The sequence below is a fragment of the Lissotriton helveticus genome, chromosome 2_1, assembly GCF_964261635.1.
Source record: "Lissotriton helveticus chromosome 2_1, aLisHel1.1, whole genome shotgun sequence".
In the NCBI taxonomy this organism is placed as follows: Eukaryota; Metazoa; Chordata; class Amphibia; order Caudata; family Salamandridae; genus Lissotriton; species Lissotriton helveticus.
The window spans coordinates 517517658-517542076 of NC_136059.1; the positions used below are offsets into that span (position 1 = coordinate 517517658).

Genomic DNA, 24419 nt, shown 5'->3' on the forward strand with positions numbered 1-24419 from the left:
TGAAGAATCTCACCCTACTAAGACCGAAATTAGGCGTCAACGGTCTTCTCACGTGTGCTGGCACCCAAGGTTCAGGTACCTTTGGGAGAATAAAAGGAACAGGACACAATCTGTGCCTGAGTATGTAGCGACACGGGAGCCGAGCGTCGCGTGCAGAACATAGAGGGAGTGTCATAAAAACTCGAGTCGCGTGTACTTGAGGCATCCACTGCTCCCAATTAAAAACCCCCCACCAGTACCGCCACGCAAGTAATGCACCAAGGTCTGCAAGAGCAAACCGAAAGCACGCGTATCCACAGCCAGGACCGGAAACTCAAGACCCCACCGCGGGACACACGCGGCCCGGGAAGCATCAGAACAGACCCGGTGCACCGCAGGGCCCAATGAGGACTATGTTAGTAGGGCAAGCGAGATCAAGGTATCACGCTGCCCTCGAGGCCAAACAAACACGGACCCCCGTATGTTAGCGGCGAAAAAACAGCCCACCAATCAGCCTTTACCGAAGGGGGACGAGCTTACCTGTCCGCAGGACGGACGTAGACACTTCACCTACCCGCACGGTGGAGATGGAGAGACCGGAGCGGTAAGCGTATGTGGGTTAACAGCTTATAACCACTACTGGAATCCTCTAATGCCTGACACGTGACCGGGGGCTGTATGCTGGAGCCGCGCAAGAGCGGAAGGGGGCGTGTCCGAAGAAACCTCGTTGATGGTAACTGGAGAACGTCCCGATCCGCGGCGGCCATGTTGCACAGGTACACAGGATAGCCGGTCTGTACCCAATGGGACCAGGGCCGAGTCTGAACACGCTATGTGGGGTGCACGCGTCAGTAGCTAATGACACCCACAATGGTAGATGTAAAAAGAGAAACTAAGCTCGTAAATAGTAAATTAGTCAGATGTATCTGTACCCTGACTCAGGTCTTTAACCCAATTAGTAGCTAAAGCCCTGTAACGAATTCAGGAACCATAGGTGCTGGGAAAACCGCCACTAGGCAAAATGGGGGTATTACTGACATAACAGGTGTTATCAGCGACTGGGGGCCAATGAGATGCCTCTTAGAGGGGACAGCATAGTGATACGGTCCCAATCGTAAGTGGCAATCAGACCAGTGATGTCAAACCTAGTGAATGTCAGTAGGTGTCAGGAATAGTTAGCCCACCAGGGTAATAAGTGGAAGAGTGTACACATGGAGTGGGCCCCAATAGCTCAATCAAGACACAGGTCCAGAACCAGGGGTGTGTGTATGTATGGTCAACAGTAACCATTGTCAAAGAGGGGCAGATACATGAATCAAGTCCTTGACAAACTGCCCCAGATGCATCTGACTAATTTTCTATTTACGAGCTTAGTTGCTCTTTTTACATCTACCATTGTGGGTGTCATTAGCTACTGACGCGTGCATCCTACATAGCGTGTTCAGACTCGGCCCTGGTCCCATTGGGTACAGACCGACTATCCTGTGTACCTGTGCAACTTGGCCGCCGCTGATCGAGACGTCCTCCAGTTACCATCACCGAGGTCTCTTCGGACACGCCCCCTTCCACTCATGCGCGGTGCCCGGAATATACGTCCCCCGTCACGTGTCAGGGATTAGAGGATTCCAGTAGTGGTTATAAGCTGTTAACCTACATACGCTTACCGCTCCGGTCTCTCCATCTCCACCGTGCGGGTAGGTGAAGTGTCTACGTCCGTCCTGCGGACAGGTAAGCTCGTCCACCTTCGGTAAAGGCAGATTGGTGGGCTGTTTTTTCGCCGCTAACATACGGGGGTCCGTGTTTGTTTGGCCTCGAGGGCTGCGTGATACCGTGATCTCGCTTGCCCTACTTACATAATCCCCATTGGGCCCCGCGGTGCACCGGGTCTGTTCTGATGCTTCCCGGGCCACGTGTGTCCCGCGGTGGGGTCCGGAGTTTCCGGTCCTGGCTGTGGATACGTGTTGTTTCGGTTTGCTCTTGCAGACCTTGGTGCATTGCTTGCGTGGCGGTTCTGGTGGGGGGTTTTTAATTGGGAGCAGTGGATGCCTCAAGTACACGCGACTCGAGTTTTTATGACCCTCCCTCCATATCCTGCACGCGACGCTCGGCTACTGTGTCGCTACATACTCAGGCATAGATTGTGTCTTGTTCCTTTTATTCTCCCAAAGGTACCTTAACCTTGGGTGCCAGCACAGGTGAGAAGACCGTTGACGCCTGATTTCGGTCTTAGTAGGGTGAGATTCTTCATTCTGCTTTAATCCTTGTTGACCATACCCACTTGTGCTATTATTCCAGTCCTTCTTCTCCTTGTCATTCCTTTTAATTGTGTAGTAGTACAATAACCAAGCTGTGGTGATCTTAGCTGACAGAAATCACTGAAGGTTTACCTTGCATCCTGTCTGTTGTTTTCTCCTAGGTTCCACTAAGATCCAGCAGGGCCATCTGGCCTGCCTATCATACTTCAAGTGGAAGGGAGTATCTGCCCCTTCCTCTTTGTGTAGCACTCACTTATTTTCTTTAGGTCCTGACGAATTGCACATCTTGCATGTAACATGTCGACCGCTAGGTAGACTACACACTGCTGGATCCTAGCACCAGCATGTATAAGTCTCCTCACTGTTTTTAACAGTGTAGTAAACCACATTATTAAATATTTCGCCGTGGATTTATTAACCTTTTTTAATCCCCACACTTACACTTGTTTACACTTTCCCTAAAGCCCTCATACCCACATGCACATACTGGCAGGAACAGAAGATCTCCGGTAAAGAGCCCCAGTTTTGGGAGCCCGTCAGACATTGCAGTGCCAGTCTGACGAAGAGCAGAACCCAAATGATGAAGCATGACACCTAGCTTGCTGGGTGTGTGAGGGTTTTAGTTCCGAAAGGGGGATTGCCCTACCTTCGTTGGTGTCTCCCCTTTTCTTTTTCTTTTGCTTTGCTTGGTTACACCTATTCTACTCTACCTTGGGGAACAGTGTCCTTTGGTTTGTTGTTGCAGTACTGGGGTGCGTACGCTGGACCCTGTTAAACATTGCCCTTTGGGATCCCTCCCTTTCTTGACTAATCTATGAAAGACACCCATAATACTGAATAAGAAATGCATTACTTACCTGTAACTGCAGTTATCCAGTATTGGTGTCTTCATGGATTCACATGCAACCCTCCCTCCTCCCCTGGAAGGACTCACCTAATTCTCTCAGTAACACACCTACTTCGCTTAGTGCGTACGAAAATTTGAGGGACTGAGGCTTCTGCCAGGAGGGTTCTAGAGGGAGGTGGCAGCTGATTGGCTCTTTTCTAGAGTTTGGTCTTTTTTACAAAAGGACATGGAAATGTTACTAATGTGAGGCCTTTAGGCCTTCTATTCTCTATATGTCTATAGGACATTACTTTATTTATGTACCGGGGACTCCCATTCCGACGACGGGGAAGGATTCAGGCATGTGAATCTATGAAAGACACCAATACTGGATAACTGCAGTTACAGGTAAGTAACGCATTTCATCTCCCTCTGTCTCACAAGATACACCCAAAGCAGCCTTGGTGCTCTTGGATGCAGTGCAAAAATGCTCACGGAACCAATATTTGCCATATTGAGGCCTACATAATCGGTAAGGCTGCTGGATAACTACGGCAAGCGTGTCATCAATGCCTTCTAAACTCCATTGGAGTATAAATTCATCGGGCTTCCTTGGGCACTACGACAGGCAAATGTAACCTGACATTGCATCTATTGTAGATATGTAGCTTGAAGATATAAAAAAACAGTGAATCCCATTTTAAGAAAGGGGGATTGAGTTCATTGATTTTGCCAATGCCTTATTTAGCCACGTGGCTGGCACTGTAATACTGTGACGACAAGAGTGCATGAAATGTACACCTTTCACACCTGCTGTCCAGAGTCAAATCCTATTCCTTTCAGTCTCTCTTTAGAAGACAAGTCACCATGGCATTCAACACAGTACAGCTGAAATAGCAAGGCAAGAGTCGTCATTGAAGCTCCAAATACCCTTTCAATAGAAGTCGTTAAATTTCATACTGGGGATATACACTCATACAGATACCAGCCTTATCATCTGCATTAGGCACAGTCATTAGACAGCTGTGCTATCCACAGAAACCACAGTAGTATTGACCTCCCCTAGCAAATGTTCATCCCAAGCCTCCAGCAACTAGAAGAGGTCCCAGTTATCAGGTCAAAGACACGTGCTCTTCACTTGTATTAGTCATTATATTTGACCCAACAAACCAAGTTCCTCTAGGTAGCAGAATGTTTCTTTGGAAATGGTTGGAAATCCCATCAGGTCAGTGGGTCCTGGATTTTGCCATACCCTCAATATACCCAACATTTGCCCATTATGCCTCCATCCAGAGTCAAACGTCTGCACCTCTAAGTGCTGAAAGTTGAGATTGCAGCCATACAAAGGAAAGGAGTAACAAAGTTTGTCATCAAGGCACACACAAATCTTAGATTCTACTCCAGGTTCTTACTGATGAAAAAGGAGAGATTCAGAACCTAAATGTCTATTAGAAAATGATCTTTCCAGATGGTGACCATTCATAAAGTTCTTAATCTTTTAGGTTTAAATATATTTTTATTGTTATAGCTTGAGCTCAAGATAGAAAGCATGTTTTCGATGCCAGAGTTGACCCCTCTAAAACATTAGTACAGGGTGTAACTTTACATTCAACAGAGAAAAATCCCCAGGATCCCCCTCCCCGCGTAACTCCCCCCCCCCCCCCTTTCCCTGGTACCAATCGCTGTGTAATATTCAAAGTCAAAGGTACTGTATTTGAGCCGCTCATTAAGTGTCCTCCTTCTCTTCGCCTGGAGTTGGGTCAGTGAGTCTTAGTTGTCGCAGATACTGAGGGCAAGTCCGCTCTCTAAATTCCTTAGATAAAAGAGTTATGAAGGGTCTCCAAGTAGATCTAAATGTGCCGCCCCGGGCTGTAAGGGTGGGGTTTTCCATCCCTAGGATGCCCCAGAGGCAATGTAGCCATCCCAGGTGTGTCGAAATGGCGGTGGACCCCTAAAGCGAAATGATAATCTGGTGTGCAGCCCACAGCGCTATACCTATCTAGCGACCCCTACCTCATGCTAGAGGATAAGTGAGGTAGGAAGACCCAGCAGCGTTTACAATGGAAATCTAGGAAGTTGGGTTGAGAAGTGAGTATCCGTTTCATCGAGGACTGCGTTCCAGAACGAGGATAACTTGGGGCAGTCACGAAGAATGTGGGTGAGTGTGCCCTTCTCCCCACACTGGCGCCATCAGTTGTCACTACGGCCCGGGTTCCCCTGGTGAAGCTTCACTGGAGTTAGGTACCAGTATGAGGTGATTTAATGGCTGTTTCTGTGCTTGATGTATTATAGGCGGTGTGTTTTGCTCTTTTGAAGATCTCATGCCATTCTTTCTTGGAGAGTTATCGACCTATTTCTGCTTCCCAACGCCTCTGGGCTGGGGATTTGTCTCCAGTTTGTGTGGGCCAGAGGAGGGCATATAGTTATGAGATGAGGCGCTTGTCTGAATGTTTGCTTAGGAGCCTCAATGATCACTACTCTCCTTGTAGGGCGTCAATGATCGCTCTGCTCTTTCTCACACTGCTGGATGCATTAGCCAGTGTCTGATTTGGAGGTATTGGAACCGTTTGTCCTAGGGGATGGAATAGTCCTTCTTGAGAATTTCGAATTGGATGGGTCCCTCTAGGTCAAAAAACAGGAAAGATATTCTGTGTAAAGTGGTCATCTTTAAGGCTGCTACCTGTCCCAGCAGAAAGTGCCGCCTTTGATCCAGTTTGGTGCATATCCGTTTCATCAGCTCTTAGTAATTAGGGGTGTTTGTCTTTTCTTGAGTCAGGCCTAGGTGGACTCCTAAGTAGGGGTTGGACTTGGTCACCCAGCAAATCATGTAGGACTGTTTCAAGACCTCAGCTGTGGGAGGGGGAACCGAGATATTGAGAGCCTGGGACTTGATGAGGTTCATGCAGAACCCTAACCCCTCCCCGAACTCTTCAAGCTCTTTCTTGTAGAAAGCAAGTTAAGCTCTCGGGGTCGTCCAGCATGACCATTACGTTGTCTGCGTAAAGGCTAATCCGATGCTCTTCCCCACCCAGGGGAATTCCCGTGATCCCGGTGTGATCTCTCACCAGCTGTGCTAAAGGCTCCATGAAAAGAGCGAAGAGGAGTGGGGAGGGGGTGAGAGGGTGCAACCCTCCCTTGTACCCAGACTGATAGGGAAGCCCTCTTTGAACCCTGCCCATTCACCTGCACCGAGGTTAGTGAGGAGCCATAGCCGCCAAGAACCCAGGATCTAAATCTTTCCCCTATCATGAATTGCTAAAGTGTGGCTTCTGGGAAAGGCCAGTGGACCCAATTAAAGGCCTTCTCTGCGTCGACTGAGAGCAGCATGCTCGAACCCTTCCTACGGTTAGCTATTCATTTAAGTGTATGAGCCTTTTGCTATTGTCCGCGCATTGTCTCTGTGGCACAAAACCGGCTTGGTTGGACCTTATGAGGCCCTGCATAAAGGGATTGAGGCAGGCTGCTAAGATTCCCTTAAACAATTTCGCGTCCACATTCAGGAGTTATATAGGGCGATAGTTAGCGCACAAGCGTCTATCCTTCCCAGGCTTGGGGTAACGACAATGGTTGCTTTCTGCATCGAGGGCGGGAGGGTGGACGGGCCTGAGATAGCATTGAAGCTGTGTGAGGACTGGGGCTAACTCAGACTGGAAGGCTTTATAGAAGCCTGAAGAGAAGCCATCTGGTCCCAGCGATTTCAAGGAATTCTGCCTTGAAATAGCTGAGATGACCTCTTTGATTCAGATCTGGTCATCCAGGGGAGGCCGCCTGTGCGTCAGTCAAGCGTGTCATAGCCGTAGTGCGGAGATAGCGTGACGGGGCCTCTGGTAGAATAGACTGCTCAGAGTACAAAGTTGCGTAAAATTCTTTTAAGTGGGCCTCTAACTGAGAATCGTCTTCTATCAGATCTCCTCCTCCAGATAAGAGGGAGCTCACTCTAGTGGACTGCCCCTGGGCTCGAAGCTTGGTAGCAAGGAGCCTGCTGCTCTTAATATTATTCACATAGAAGGAATGTTTTAGAAGCAGGAGAGAGTATTCTGCCCTGTCTTGGTCGATACTCACCAGTTGCTTCTGTGCGGACTCCATCTAGTGCTAAATCCTAGGGGGCCGGTGCAGTGATGAATATGTTATAGTTCCAAGACCTGCTTCTGGAGCTCTGCCCGCTTAACATTTCTTTGGTGTTTTTTTGCTACTGAGAGAGCTATAAGCTCCCCCCCTAATTACTGCCTTTAGAGCATCCCAAAGAGTGGATGCGGGTTTATTGAGGGTATCATTAAGGTCGATGTAGTCACTAATTGCTTTCTTGATCAGTCTAAGCTTCGTCGTCTTTTTCAATAATGTTTCCTGGAGCCTCCATTGTCGACGTTCGTCTCTCAGTTGAGGGTTACAGAGCTCAATCTGAGTGATCATAAAGGTATCTTGTTTCAGTCTCCACCGAGCGGAGTAAGTGCTGAAGAATCATTTCCCCTAGAAAGTAATCTAAGCGAGCAAATGATTTGTGGGCATGCAAGAAAAATGTGTTGTCATGGGTATGAAGAAGGGATGCCCCCAGAGGTCTATCAGCCCCACTTCCCCCATTGAAGCCAGACCCTTGTCGGACAGGGCCCCAGCTCCTGCCTCCCTAAGGGCTGATCGATCAAAGTTATTATTGAACACTATATTAAGGTCGCTCCCTACCAGGACTAACCGGTCTAGGGATGTGAGGGCCTCTCCTAATGCTGTGCGGATGTAGTGTTTCTGTCCCTCATTAGGTGCGTACAGAGAGCCTAGGGTGAGTGTCTGAATGCCCAATTGTATCTGATTAACCAAGAGATGACCTTTGAGTTCGAGGAGTTTAGGGCCAATCTACCCCTGAAATTTATGAGAAAATAGGATCACCGCCCCAGCCGTCTTGCGTCCTGTGGAAGAGAAAAATGATGTGGGAACGCCTTGGATATAAGCCTGTGAAAATTGCTCGAGAGGAGGTGGTTATCCTGGATAAGACTGATATCTGCTCCAGTGTGCTCTAGGTACGCTTAACTGGGTTGTTGAGCCCCTTTACGTTTAGAGAGCCAACTTTCAGTTATTCACCTGACATCGTCATATGTGTGTGCGGTCCTATTAATGGCCCTCTCCCGGTCTCCCTGGCTCGCGGGTTGTTGTAATATTGTAAGAGGTGGACCTTTTAGCTGTGATAGCTTCTGCGAGTGGAACACTAACTCCCCAGACTCCAAAACCCTAAAAAAAGCTATAGCTTGGTACATATCAAACAAAAACAGTTGAACAAGAATAAAGTCTCAGGAAGGGGTGGAACGTTCTGGAACAACCCAAGCCATTCCAGGAAAAAAACAGAAGATGGGGTCTATGGTGGCCATCGCCTTCATGGGGGTCCCGGCCCCCCATGCACCTATGCAGTGGTTGAACTGCAGTTCCAATTTCTCAGGCAGTGTTTCCCTGTGCCAAATCTCCTGTGAGACTCTCCAGCACCGCCCTCCTCTCCATGGCCACTGAAGCATGGCCCAGTCTCGGAAGGCGTCTGCCCTCGACAGTTCCGTCTCCATCGAAACCATCGACTGGCCCTGATCCCACCACATTCTCCCGGTGACTCAATCTGGAGAAGTTCACAGGCCGCCTTGAGGGAGCCTATTTGATGGGTTTTCCCTTCCCAGGAGAAGACCAAGAGAAAGGGGTGGACCCACGAGTATGCAGCGTTGCGTTCTCAGAGAACGGCAGTTATCAGGTCCGATTCTTTCCGTTTCTGTAGCGTGATTGAAGAAACGTCCCCGTCCTGGAAAGGCTTTCGCGGCCCTCCACCCCGTTGCTTACCGGTGCGAAGTGGTTGATGCCTCCGGCACCTTCGATGGCTGTGGCTTGTTGGCCTGGCGGGTGTCGGCCCGCGTACTTCGCTGTCTGGGCCCGGACCGCCAACAAAAGTACACGAGCGAGCTCCACAAAGGCACCTCTCACATTTACCAAGCTCTTCAGTCCTGCCAGTCTCTGGGCAAGGCGGTCGCTGCCTCCAGGTGTTGCTGCTAGTTCGCACCGTCCACGTGCTTCGCCGCGCGTGCTCAGGTGTCCCTGGGGAGTTCACGAGCTCCGAGAATGATTGGGGCATCCGGTCCTCCCAGGGCTGTGTGCAGATGCTGTGACAGCATCAGGCTACAGCGGGCCTGGTGCGGAGGGGACCCGGAAACGCGCAGTGGTCCTGCATTGTTGCCATTACCCTCTCTCTGCCTTTCATGGACCCAGCCAGCACGGCCGCATGGGTCTCCATTCCGCATCCGGATGCCGGGGACAACCAAGTCTGCCCCTCTCCACATCTTCCCCTCGTTGGGCAGACCAGTGGGTGCGCACTGCCCCACTCTGTCCCCGCAGGGATCAGTCAGACGCTTCAGCCCACAGCCTGCCGCAAGTGAGACTCCTCCACTCTCCTGAGGTTGCTGGGGTCCGCCAATCTCGCTCTCGGCAGACACTGCCCAGCGCACTTAATTATCGGAGCCCAGGGCGCTCAAAAGGACTCACGGGCTCTCGGAGGGCCATGGGGCTTCAGATTTACCCCCTGGAGTGCATGGGTGCTGAGGGTGCACGTAGGTTCGAAGGACCTGAGTTTGCATCCGCTCACTCCCCATCTTGGCCATCCCGTTCTTCATCTTTTGAAGGTGAGTGAGTATATGATGTCACTCTGTCTACATGATTCATATTTTCATATACTAATACACCCCAAGCATCGCAAATTCTTAGAATTTAAGGTGACCAGTTGTCATTACTGATACAAAGTTTCTTCCATTTAGCCTAAAATCAGCTCTGAGTCTCATTGTCAAATGTTTAGATGCTGCAGCAGTGTTTATTCTGCGACGAAAAGACCATCAACTTTTCCCTTATTTAGATATTTGTCTGATCAAATTGCCTTCTTCTGGAGCAGCCATGCCTCCATGTTGGCATGTATAAAACTATTCTAAGATTCGGTCATAACATCAATGCACAAAAATCTGGGCCAATCTTGCTGCATCCCATTTCTAGGTGCAATACTGAATACAAAAGTGGCTAAATCCTATCTTTTGTTTGAGATTCTCATATGCCATTTATTTGATTCCATTGTGCCACCTTGAAATCTGAATGTTTGGGGAAGAGCTACCCTTGCAATGGCTCCAGGTCACAGGGGGATTTGACAATACAATACTATCCGAAACATCTGCAAGAGTTGAGCACCCAAGGTCAATGGTCTCTGGTGGAATCTACAAGCCATGTCAACATATGGAGCTTAGGCCTATCTGATGAGACCTGCATTCCTTCTTCCTAAGAGTCAAGTGTGATGTATTCCTATAGGTTCTGTATCGATTCCCCTATTCCTGACCCTGGTTTGGTTAATAATTAACTAGCAGCCATCCAACGGTGCAAAAACCGTTATCTGATTAAGCCACACCACGGCACAGAAGCGCGTTATCTGATTAGGTCATAACGCATGCCATCTAATTAGACAAGCGATATTCCTCCAGCCCCTGATAAGGCATACGGAGTTCTCAAAACAAATCAAACCTACAGCGACCTGGGAAATTCCCATAACCATTGTTTTGATTTCACCGAGAACTTCAGCAAAAGAATGTGCGAACGAGCCCGTTCATATGACATCCTTATTGACGTATATATGTCCATCCTTACGTCAATCTCGGCACCTTTCAGGTATAAATATTACCGACATTGCCTTAAGCAAACACATGCGGTGGTGACGAGATCGGAGCAGCGAGATGTGCTGAGGAGCCCAGCAGAGAGCGAAGCCCACAGACGCTGCCCCGCCTTCCTGACGCGCTGAGAACGAGACGCTGCCTTTCTCCTGCCGAGAAATCCAGCTCCGGCGCTTCCAAGCAGCCCTCGCAGGCAGCTGGAATATCAAGACCTGGGATAAGAGATACCAGCCCTCCATCATTCTAGATCTCAGGTACAGAACTGAATAACCCCTTGCAGAGAATTCTCGAATCAGTCCCTTGGCAAAACAAACTTAACTTAAACTGCTACTTATCTACTCCCGCCCACGTATTAGGCTTAGGTCAGGTACATTGGGGTAGGCGTGGTTAGAAGCACCAGTTGAGTACGATTAGTCAAATGTATATATGTATGTATCTATTTTATCCATTTTAAAGTATCATATGGCTCAGAAACCATATCAATGCTTTTACAGTATTATTTTATAATTCTGTCTCTACTGTATGCACTTTACTTAACTACAAGTATTGCAATATTAGCGATTCATTTCTCTTGTATGAGAAAAGAGACTGATCAATAAATAACATCTTTTATTGAACCACGCCCATCTCTTATTTCTCTACAAACTGGTGAAACTAAGAATGCACGTACTGACTGAGTAAAATAAGTTGGCTATTGTTTTCACACGACTCTAGAGATACACTCTTGATTAGGGGGGAGCAAAGTTGTCATGTTCTATGGTTGTCAGAAACTAAATCCCTTCTTGTCTATCCAGGGAGGTTAAAATCCTCCTTGCCTATTCGAGAAAGTTTCTAGTGAACTCTGAGCTAGCTGGCAAACACAAAACTTTAAGTCTAATATCGTCGGTAGAAGACCTAGTTAACCTCTGCCCTAGGTCTATACTATTGAAGATATTATTCCAATGCGCAGAGCCTATTGGGATAATAGGAACTACACTACATGGCGCCCAACGTTTGGATAGGCGATAAAACTAACGCAAGACATTAGAGTAACTCAGTCGTGCTTTTTTACACAGAACCCCTTTTTTCCCATAATACTCCAAAGACGTCTGGAGTGGGTGAAAGGTCATATCCGCCAAACCTCGCAGGAGGAGACTCCTATGTATGGTTCTTGGTTTATTCAACGTTGAAGGATACACTGTTCCAAAATATTGTGCATCTAATCTTTATATTCCGTGGAAACTTGATCTGCAAACAAACAGAATAACCTTCATGTCAGTAAAATGTCAGACACTGAAGAAGAAAGAGAGACAGCTAGACTAGCAGCTGAACTAATAGCAGCTGATAATACTCTGCTACAAAATGACCCGGATATAATACTCATCCCGGTCAACATAAGAAAATCTATAACTTTAAAACTTATAGAAAATGGACTGACACCAAGAGGTGGTACAGTCATATTCGTAATTGAGGCACACGAATATCGGCAGACAGACGTATTCTATTCATGGATGAACTTTCCAGCAGCAAACGCTGTAACAAAGGACTTCCACTATTACAAAATAGAGGAACCTCCTAATGAGTACACTCCTTTCGAGGAGGTGGAAATACCACTCAAATTCCAAGAGCATCTGCTCTTGTTTAATGGCGCCCTAAAACATAATAATCACATCACCAGGCTCGGTCCACTAGGTAGACCAGGAGCAACGTGGCCGGTCCTAGCCGGATACACACCACATCCAGACATTGAAGAAATGCCTGCAACAGAACTTTTAGCACAGCTAAAACAATTAATAAAAATACATAGACAATTAGTCCAATAAGTAATGCGGACTTCAACAATCCAACCAGCAATTAAAATTCCACAGCTGACCAGTCATCAGGGGAACACAAATAAAATTACACCACAGAACATACAGTCCTGTCTAGGTAAGGTACCCGCAAAACAGGAACAAATTCCTTTCTGGCTAGCACAAAAAATAACTCCAATAGAGGCGGTGTTTCCAGATACCACCCCTGTTGAGAAACATAGGATTCTGACTATCTGTCTTCCAATGGGAATCGCACCACATGTGGAGGATTGTGACACTTGGGGAACAGTCTTTGCTTCCATTTACACAAAAACACATGGTGTACCATCCATGTCAGTAATACCAGATGTGCTAAAACAGATTCAAGATGAATACGGTCCAGAACCCGCTTTAACTCTCGGTATGAAACTACTGAAAGACTTCAAGCAGGTCTCTGCAATATTATTAGCCAACATAAAGGGAGAAGCAGAAAATGTGGCGATTCGCCAGAGGTTAAAAGAGACAAATATAGCAGACCAACCATCGGAAATTGCCAGAATCATAGAAAAATCCTATGAAGAACTAGGAAGAGATAGTTTGGGTGGAATACCAGTGAAACCCCAACTAGTTGAAAGTCCTGAAAAGGTATTTATAAAAAATAATTTAAACACTCAAAAAAAGAGCTGGGATGGAAATAAACAATCCAATCCTAAAGAAAAAAGATTCCAGTCCAGAGGAAGGTCTCCTTGGCGGAGAGAAAGATCTCCCGACCAAGGACGCAAGTCTCCCCAACGGGAGCCCTCTGTGAAAAAATACAACCTTAGAAATAGGGATAATATAAAGAAACCTGATAGATATCAAGATATTGATACACGTCCCTCTCAATCTTTTCAGACTTCCTCGCAGAAATCGGAAAGAAGAGGACGATCAGAACAAAGGGAAGAGCACGTCAAGTCCAAAGACAAAGAACCTGCTCATCTGAATAAAAAATTACAATTTCCAAAAAAGAAGGTAGCCAGTATTAAAGTAATCAACAATGCCGAGAATACTGAGGACACAGCTGAAAAACGGAGAATGGGCTCAGACAATGCTAGACAGCGCAGCAGAAGTGAGCATAGCTCGCAAAGTCCTTATGAATCATCTGGAGACAGTGGACACGAATGAATACATTCAGGTGGAAACTGCAGATACCAGAGTTAGCAAACCTCATAAAATATATGAAATAACATTGCGTATAGAGGGGGATAAGACTAGAAAAATAAGGGGACTATTTTGGGATAATCTGTCCAAGGGCTATGACATCCTTCTAGCTGAACGAGACTGGCCTCCAGAGTTTGTCAGGGAGTGCCCACATGGCGAAGAAATAATTATGCCTGCCTTCTCAAACCATATTCCAATTCATAAAAAATATACACTTGCAAGAAAGTGGGCAGTAGCTCAAGCCCCTGCCTTATATAAAAATCATGTGGGATGGGATGAGGACTCTCCTCCTCACAAAATCCAGTTAAAATCACAACCTACTGCACAGAGGCAGTACCCGATTAAGCAAGAAGCTAAAAAACAGGTAAAAGAGATCCTAGATCAACTTGAATACCAGGGGGTGATTGAAACCTGCACATCACAAATGAACAACCCTTTGTTTCCAGTCTCCAAGCCAGACAATTCATATCGTCTTGTTTTGGACTACAGACACCTTAACTCATGTTGCAAAACATTTGCAGTACAAAACTCGCATAGTGCTGCACTAATGAATAACATAGTGCGCAAAAAATACAAAACAACCTTAGACATTTCTAATGGTTTCTTTTGTCAAAATATAGCACCAGAGAGCAGATATTTGACGGCGTTCTCAATAAATGGCACGCAAAAGAATTTCTGTCGTTTGCCCCAGGGGTTCAAGAACAGCCCAGGATTATTCTCAGCGAGAGTAACAGAATTACTACAAACATATGATGACGAGGCATTATCTTATGTCGACGACATCTATCTAACAGATGATGACTTGGATACTCACTTGAAAAGAGTGAACACCATAATTCTTGGGTTCGCAGCAGAGGGTTACAAATTTAACTTTAAAAAGTCAAGAATTGCCCATCTAACAGTCCTGTTTTTAGGATATGAACTATCAAGTGAAGGCAAAAGCCTGGCTGACAATTTCCTAGAGAAATGTGCTGTAATCCAAGCACCTAGAACACTAAAAAACTTACAATCAATTCTAGGCTTCCTAAATTTCGGAAGAACTTACATTATAAATTATGCAGAGAGAATTAAACCTCTCTATGATCTAATAAAACCAGATTTTAAAAGAATCAATTGGACTCAAAAACACACAGAAATTTTGAGATCTTTACAAACGGATATGTTAGTTAAAACAAAATAACAAACACGTGACAACACACGCAACCTTGTGATTCGAGTCATCCCAGGAAGATGCGGATTCACATACCTGACCTCTAATGAGGGAGAGAAGGTACCAATAGCATACAAATCACATTTGTACACAGAAGCTGAAAAAAGGTTCAGCATTAAGGAAAACATTGTTCATGCGGTTCAAACAGCTGTAGAAAAAGAAAAATAACAAGCAGACGGTAGACAGGTTACAGTCAGAACAGCAGAATCAGCTTTTGAGGCATTAACAACACCATGTAATTTACCGACAACTGCACTAAATCCAGAATGGATACAATGGGTAAATTCTGTTGCTACAGACAAAGTAAAATACTATTTTGACCCGGAAATGAAAGAATTAAAATATCTAGAATATGAGAAAGAATACCCTCTGCCAATCGACATTCTGCCTTTACGACAGTACGCCTGTGTAATACATACAGACGGGCATGCTCAACCCTCAGTTTGGGGAGAGCTGGCTTACAAGGCCACATGCGAAATTGTAAAAGAAGTGTGGCGCGGAGGTAAATTAAGACCTCTACTTACAAAAACACACTCAGTGGAAAATAATTCAGAACAACAAACTGAAATAATAGCGTTAAAAATGGCGCTAGATAATGCCGATCGCGAATTCCCGACACTTATTGTGTGCGATTCGTATTACTGCGTCGAACATACAATAACGATTTACAGAAATGGATTCAAAACAGTTATAAAGATGACACAGGTGCAACAATAAAGCAAAAAGTGTTTTGGGAACAAGTAGTTCTTTTACAGAAAGAACTACCAAAAACTCACGTGATACATTCACTGAGTCATCAGCGTGATGGCGTTCACGTTGCAGGGAATTCATTGGCTGAGACAGCCACAGCGGTAGCAACTAAACCGGCTTCCGTAGCTACAAAAAAGCGTACAGTAAAACACATTGACGGTGAAACTGTGCTGGCGGTGAAAACGTCATCAAAAGGCGACTGCTCGGCGCTACCGATCAATTATCCACTCAATTATACATACTACATAATCGATGCAAACTCAGTCCCTTTTGCTCGAATCTCTGGAGTGGGGGATAGAGTGATTCCAAACACGGACAGGAGAGGCTTGTTAATAGCAGACGCACATATGGGTGAGGGTCTCAGACACCTTAAACAAAAAGATTCTCTGGAAGAATTACAATCAGTGTACTGGTGGCCAGGCATGAGCCTGCATCATCACATTTTTGTAAAAAACTGCCCAGACTGCAATAGAGATCGCAGTGGCGAGCGGGGAGGACTATTGCCATGGCATTTCACTCCAGATAAACAACAACAATAAGAAAGCCCCCATCATGAAAAAAAAGCGTTATATTAACATAAAAAGACTAATTTTCACTTATAATGTAGACCCCAGCGCTCGGCTGACGTCTGGACTGTTATAAAAGGATTTGCGAGTCTATAATGGCATATACGCTAGGAGCATGCTACGTTTTGACTAATGTATTCCTTTTAGCCTTCAAGCTTATGGGGAAGCATGGCCAAATGAGCATAGCATAGCGGGACTCTTCTCACTTCCTTCCTGAGGGATACGGGATGGTGTAAAGAAAAAACCAAGACATAAAGCAATCTATAACGGAAAAGGTATTAGGTTCGGGTGCTGGGTGGGTCAAACATCTAATAAGTGTCCAACGTAGTCTAAATAACCTGCCAAGGAATTCTTTGAAAGGGTTCAGTCCGTACGAACTATTGTTCGGGACTAGAATGATGATCCAAGATCTTGATAGTCAGACTTCAGTGGTTAAAGACAAAAGCTTTGATATCAAAGATCGTTTGGCTATTTTACAGGACTTAAATGAAACAAGAAAAGACCTGAGCAACATAAAACTGAAACAACAGCCAACAACCACTGAAGAGAAACCACCTGTCCCAGCAAGGCCTGTCTGGATTCCAAAAGTCGGGGATCTAGTCAGAGAAAAGATCGCGGTAAAGAAGGAATTTGGGCCTTCTTACAGAAAAGCAGTTCCTGTCTTGTCTATCAACGGGACAAGATCAGTAGTACTACCGCCCCTTGCTGGTAAAAAGGATAACCGAGTCATATCCATCGACCTGGTAAAACCACAATCATGTGGCCGATAACAAACAGTAGGCCAAGTGGACTCCCGAGAAATAGCAGAACACCAATGTTTGCTACAAATACAGAGGCTCAAACTGGAAGACTGATCACATTTGGAAAATCTACAGTGAATCAACAAGGACTATGCAACAAAGCAATGGAACTTGAACCTCTTAAAACCCAAATTAAAACTTTTCATCAAGAAACAACAACCTATGATGATGTAACTGCAGACTTTGCTAATGAAACAAAGCAAAATCCAAAAGCAATTGGAACAATTGACAGAACAGCATCCGGCTACTTCATCAACTTCGATGATTCATCTGAAGCCCTGAGTGAAGCAAAGAAACAGCCATCAACAAAAACCTTTAAAGACAAAGCTAAGGAACTTTTTCAACAGCTGAAAGAAACCTATCTGATCTCTCCATGGATTGAATTTTGGGTGGCCTTCGGTGCATTTATCCTCATTCTTTGGCTCATCTTAGTACTATGTTTGGGACATTTCATTGAAGGGAAATATGCTAAAATGGACACAGCAAGCCAGAAAATCAACTTGGTCCTTAAACCACACACATCTTCACACATCGAGAAAAGAGAACTTTCTTCAGTAAACTTCACAGCCAATCCTATACCAGGCGGTGTAGCATGGGACAAAACTGATTATGAAATCTATGGTCCGGTTGAAATCCTGAAGTATCCACACCAATTCAAGATCTCATTGAGTGACTTTGTAAAACCAAGCTCATTTGCGGATGATTGGGACTTTGAAAGTATTAATGATATGATGTCTGATCTTGTGATGTCTGCTAAATTTACAGAACATGATTATTTGCAGGGTTCGTCTAATTATGATCAGATGTTCTGCTACAACCATTATGGTAACCATTATCTACATAAATCTGCTCAACCTAGAAATGTTTTAAATCATAACCAATGGGAACATTGTGCTACTCCTCCAAAAGATAGCTCGAAAACATTTTATGATAAATATTCATACTTTTCAGGGTTTAACACAAGTAATGCAGAAACATTTTATTTCAAATTGTCAAATAAGACAGGTATGAAGACCATGCTTACAAACACAAAATTGATATATTCCGATTCATTCTTTGAACAAATGAATACATTTGGGTTTGATTTCTGGAACAATAATATTGAAACAAAAACTGTTTGGGGTACAAGAGATTGGCAAGTACAAGTTATAGAATCATTGTTTAGAGCCTGCATGATCCCAGAACAAATTATATTTTTGAACGACACTATTCAACAAACTACCTGTCTTGGCTTAGACAAAATCAAAGATTTGAACAAACCGTCTATTCCAAAGCCAACAGTGAACAGTAATAGCTCTATAGATGTTGAGATAGACGTAAACCATATATTAAACCAAAACAGAACACATCCTGAATGGAAAAAATGGTTGATCTGGCCCACAGATACAAATAACTGTCAAGACAGATTCCTGAACAAAGTACAGGGGTTCACATTGACTAGGCCAGACCCTAGATATTCCCAAAGACAACATCCAGGGATAGTAACCACCTACAGCGTGGGCAAGCTCTGCCTTCAATGGCTACAAACGTCCACACTGGCTGAAATTAAGCAACACCTAACTTTACTTACAGAAGGTGCTGACTTGCGTGATTTCATATTGGGACCACGCAAACAGCGTCAAAAACGTTTCATAGCGGCCTCTATATATGCAGCTTGTAACGAAGTCTGGAAAGTAACTCAAATTGAGACAGCAGAAAAAATACGGGAAATTGACCGTATTAATTTGGAAAAATCACTTTCTGTGGTGGACAATGGGTTAATGACTGTCCTCCAGAATATATTCTCTGGACAGCATTGTGTCTTCAGCAATCGATATAATATCGCAAGACTTACTGATGTTACAACACGGTCAGTCCCAATTGCGTTCTATTGTACAGCTTGGCTGGACGTTACAAAATTTGCGTTCTGGCTATGTGCCTTGGCGTTTAATCAACACAACGTCATTATTTAATATCTTTAACCTCACTGATAAACAAATCAGTTTGGCACAGAAGGGTGCTGACTATACAATTCTGAGCATTGAAAAACTTGAGAGATTACCATTGACAATGTCAGAACGACCTGTCATTGAATGGATAATACATGGAATAATAAATATTCCGATAACTACTTTCCAGTTTCAATTCTGCCAAAAATATATACAGGCAGGCTAGTATGAAAGGTTGGGTAAAGGATACATTAAGTCAATATGGAACTTGCCCTATACACACGAATGTGTCAGCAATAAAGGCCAGAAAGTGTTTCTCAGTGGCGATAATTGTGCAAGATCACTGAGCGGTACACTTCTGTGTCAGGGTATTAGTTTGCACGGAGCCGGTGAAGGGACTTCAAATAACCTTTCATGTTACCAGCTAGGCACACCTGCAACACGAATAGAACCATTCTTTAGGAGACTCTCGAACGGGAGTTACATTCTAATAGTAGATCGCAGATGTTGTAGTTTGCTGCCCGGAAAACCTTATCTCATAACTGTGACTAGGAAGGTCATGTGCTGTGAACATGTATTGTTCCCCAGCGATTCTCCAGACAGGGAGGCAAGGTTATGGCCCGATTTGAAAATTGCTTCTATTCGAATAGATACTTTAAGCAGAATGAAGACTGTGCTCCTACAGACGCCGACCAGGCTCACGTCATCAAAAGAAACGTATGATCTCCAAGTTGCAAGGACAACAGAAGAGATTCATTCATTATTATCAACTAATTCTCCCATACATTTCGCAGAAATACTGAACGAAATCTTAAATATTTCTGATACCACTGGTATCTCCAGTGTATTTAAAGCAGTGTTTTCGGGTGCTTTAACTCCATTCAAAGCCATCCTGGGTATTTTTCCAGACTTTGTCCATTCCATTTTTGGCGGACTTCCTCTCCTTTTAGGACTAGTAGCGGGTATTCTATTTTTGATCCTGTTATTTTGCTATGGCAAACCATGTCACAGACAAAACACCTGCGACAAGGGAAGAAATGATCCTAGCCATTGGCTACCGGGACCGGGTAACTAAAATCCTTGGACTATCCCGGCTTAGAGACCTGAACATGACTTGGTTTCTTTCATTTAGACCAATGTGGCAAAGTTGTGTTATGCCTGTATTAAGGTGCTTGCTATGCGGCGAAGAATGCGTGTTGGACACCTGTCTGGCACTACAATCGGATGTGCCAATGGACGCAGATACCTTGTTGGGTCCGGTAACGGCTCATGCATTGTGCTGTCCCCAGCGGCTACCAATCCTGATGACGGCATTCGTGGAGTCTTCACCACTACGATTGAGGGGTAGTGAAGTACAAGATGAAAGCAGCATCGAGCAGGTACGACCTTCAGTCAGCTATGCTGATCCAAACATCAATGGAGGCAATCATGCTCAGGCTCATGAATGCATGGTAACAACCTTTTCCGAATTAGTGGAACTTACGCAAGAAGCTTTGACAGTTTTTCCAACAGTCTAAATGATATGATGTTTTCACCAGAGCAGCAGGAATAACTTTGAGCAAACTAGCACTTGGAGTTCCCTACATGCTGAATTTGGCCTTCAACTTTTTGAAGAAAAGCGATATGAAAAATTTTTCTCATAATTTTTTTGCAAGAACTTTTTCCCCAATTCCAAAATATTTACGATTTTTGGGACACTTATCTTCTGCTTAAAGTAGACGTTATTCTTAGAGAACTAAATTTCTATTTTTAGGTAGTCACAAGACATTCGCTATGCTAGCACTGTTATACATAAATTTATGATTGTGATGAAATGGTCTCGCACTTTTTTTCTGTATTAAGAGCCATTTCATGTGTGGTTTTCGCATTTAGATTATGCTGAATTTTTAACATATGAGTAGCATTATTAGACTGCTTGTGCTTATAGTATACGTGACAGTACATGTGATTGTGTTTCGTATATTTTATAAAATCCAATTTTCGGAATGCATATAAATGTATTTTGGGGTGGTACGGTATACACAAACGCTACTGATATTCACTATGCCTAGATTTGTAAATATGGACATAGTCTACGTGGAGTGGGTGTGATGTATTCCTATAGGTACTGTATCGATTCCCCTATTCCAACCCTGGTTTGGTTAATAATTAACTAGCAGCCATCCAACGGTGCAAAAACCGTTATCTGATTAAGCCACACCACGGCACAGAAGCGCGTTATCTGATTAGGTCATAACGCATGTCATCTAATTAGACAAGCGATATTCCTCCAGCCCCTGATAAGGCATACGGAGTTCTCAAAACAAATCAAACCTACAGCGACCTGGGAAATTCCCATAACCATTGTTTTGATTTCACCGAGAACTTCAGCAAAAGAATGTGCGAACGAGCCCGTTCATATGACATCCTTATTGACGTATATATGTCCATCCTTATGTCAATCTCGGCACCTTTCAGGTATAAATATTACCGACATTGCCTTAAGCAAACACTTGCGGTGGTGACGAGATCGGAGCAGCGAGACGTGCTGAGGAGCCCAGCAGAGAGCGAAGCCCACAGACGCTGCCCCGCCTTCCTGACGCGCTGAGAACGAGACGCTGCCTTTCTCCTGCCGAGAAATCCAGCTCCGGCGCTTCCAAGCAGCCTTCGCAGGCTGCTGGAATATCAAGACCTGGGATAAGAGATACCAGCCCTCCATCATTCTAGATCTCAGGTACAGAACTGAATAACCCCTTGCAGAGAATTCTCGAATCGGTCCCTTGGCAAAACAAACTTAACTTAAACTGCTACTTATCTACTCCCGCCCACGTATTAGGCTTAGGTCAGGTACATTGGGGTAGGCGTAGTTAGAAGCACCAGTTGAGTACGATTAGTCAAATGTATATATGTATGTATCTATTTTATCCATTTTAAAGTATCATATGGCTCAGAAACCATATCAATGCTTTTACAGTATTATTTTATAATTCTGTCTCTACTGTATGCACTTTACTTAACTACAAGTATTGCAATAATAGCGATTCATTTCTCTTGTATGAGAAAAGAGACTGATCAATAAATAACATCTTTTATTGAACCACGCCCATCTCTTATTTCTCTACAAACTGGTGAAACTAAGAATGCACGTACTGACTGAGTAAAATAAGTTGTCTATTGTTTTCACACGACTCTAGAGATACACTCTTGATTAGGGGAGATCAAAGTTGTCATGTTCTATGGTTGTCAGAAACTAAATCCCTTCTTGTCTATCCAGGGAGGTTAAAATCCTCCTTGCCTATTCGAGAAAGTTTCTAGTGAACTCTGAGCTAGCTGGCAAACACAAAACTTTAAGTCTAATATCGTCGGTAGAAGACCTAGTTAACCTCTGCCCTAGGTCTATACTATTGAAGATATTATTCCAATGCGCAGAGCCTATTGGGATAATAGGAACTACACTACACAAGAGCTCAACCATATTCATCTGAACAGAGTATAGAATCCATGTTTTATGTAAACAAGCAGGGAAAAACAAAATCGCAAGCAGTGTCAATGTCAAAACCATTTCAAAAGTGTCAAAACCATGGTGTGTAGCCACAGGGCAAAGAATATATTGACACTGCAACTAGAATACCTAAAAGAACTGGAATTGTACAGTTCATGGACTTGCATAATCTTGATAACTGACAACTTTAAAAGGAACAAATAAATAACAAATAAAGCACACTAAGTAGATGCAAATGAAAAGTAAAATGCCTTTTGTTTTAAATGATCTACTGCATTTATTTCGTTAAACAAAAAAGCAATAAAAACAAATATGGACCCCTTTTGTGCCCATCTGAAATGATTTTAATAGGACAACCTTAAAAAAGGAATGGAATCTGAATTTGTATGGACTGCTATGGATTCTGAATCTATGACCACAAATGCTAAAAGTTTAAGATTTTCTTTTGGTATGCTGAAAACATTGAATGTTTTACATTTTTTAATCCCTGAAAAGGCCGATCTTCAGACCAGCTCTCAACGTTTAAACCTGTCTGCGTCCACATCTGCCGTCGCAGAGCTTTCGCCTGATAGCTGTATAGATGATGTTATCCACCATGAAGTGAAGGAGATTGGGACACACATGTAAGTGGCAGTAACAACAACTGAAAATCAGTAAAGTATATTTTTTGTAGTTTTTGTGTAAGACATGAATGAAGTAGCTAATTACGACACCAATGCTTTTTTATTGATATTTTCAAAAAAGAAAACAATAACACATACTAGAAACTCCATTAAGAACCCAGCTCCCCCTACCAGTTACCATTATTCCTATTCATTTCCACCTCCCTCTGGAGTAGAGCATTTGTGGATAAGTGGGTAGATTCTACATATGCTGTACATGCCTTACATTCAGGCAATCTGTAATGTCCTCTGTTCCCTCTGATATGTGGCCTCCATGCATTCAATTATTTTTAATTTTATTTTGATGAATATAAAGTACAAAACCAAATACAAACATGAAGCAGTATCAAACCCCCCATCCCCTCCCTCCCCCCCAAACAGAAACAAAAAGGTTAACTCAAGGTAAAGAGAACCGGTTACATATATTCTTTTGTTGCCTTTCTTAATCCACGAAGTGTATAAGATAAAGCATAATCATATAAGAGTGGCTGATTTTTAATAACCATAATGAGCTATAAGCAATAAGATGTATAATCAACATAAACATAGCGATGTCCCTGCCCTAAGTCTTTAAAAGAATCCGATATGGCACACCTTTACATAATCGAGCATCGCATGTAACCAAGACGAACAAAATTGATAGACAGGCATTGGCTGAAAGGAGAAGGAATTTGCTTTACGGGGGCCCTAGTAGTGTGCCTGATTGAGCCATACTGTTAAGGGTTCCCAGATAATTAGGCCCTTCCCTTTTCCCCGGATGCCTTTTTAATTTTTTTTTTTTTTTAGCAAAACTAGCCTTCTCGAGGTGACATGTCGTGACTAGTCAGGCCAACCATTGGGAGAACAATGGAGGGTTTGGATCTATCCATGCAGAGGCTATACAGATCCGCAGTATTGTCATGGCTGCAAAGATAAATGCCCCGCCGCTCCTTCTGTTAACCTTGTCCTGTATCCCTAACAGAATAACCGTGGGGGTTAACTAAATATCTTGAGAAAGGACTTTCCTTAAGAAATCTTGTATTTTGCCAAGGAATGGTGTAAGTTTCGGACAAGTTGCGAACATGTGTACTACCGGGAGGTCCTCCTCCACTTCTACCTTTTTATTGTTCTCCTCTCTTTCTTTATCTTTTATTTTCCTTTCTTTAGGGTAATTCTGGGGCGACAGGCACGCTGTTAGTGGGGTAGGCCATAGCCATTACGGTGATGTAGGGTGGCGGGTGTTGGGGGGGTTTTGTTATTTTAGTTTGTTTTGTTCTATGGTCCCTTTCTCTCTTCCTTTCTTAGTAGGGCTGGCTGTATCTCCTTCTTTCATCCTTTTCTCTGTCGGGCATC

At 44.1% G+C, this 24419-nt stretch overlaps 1 protein-coding gene across 4 annotated transcripts in view; it reads left to right on the plus strand.

Moving 5' to 3' along the window:
- The window catches only part of TRAPPC13 (trafficking protein particle complex subunit 13), a 512549-nt gene that overhangs the window by 298868 nt on the left and 189262 nt on the right, over positions 1 to 24419 (plus strand). For all 4 annotated transcript variants that reach the window (XM_078675160.1, XM_078675157.1, XM_078675158.1 and 1 more), the window contains exon 5: positions 22921 to 23048. In XM_078675160.1, coding sequence (XP_078531286.1) covers positions 22921 to 23048 — 128 coding nt within the window. The remainder of the gene's footprint in view (positions 1 to 22920; positions 23049 to 24419) is intronic.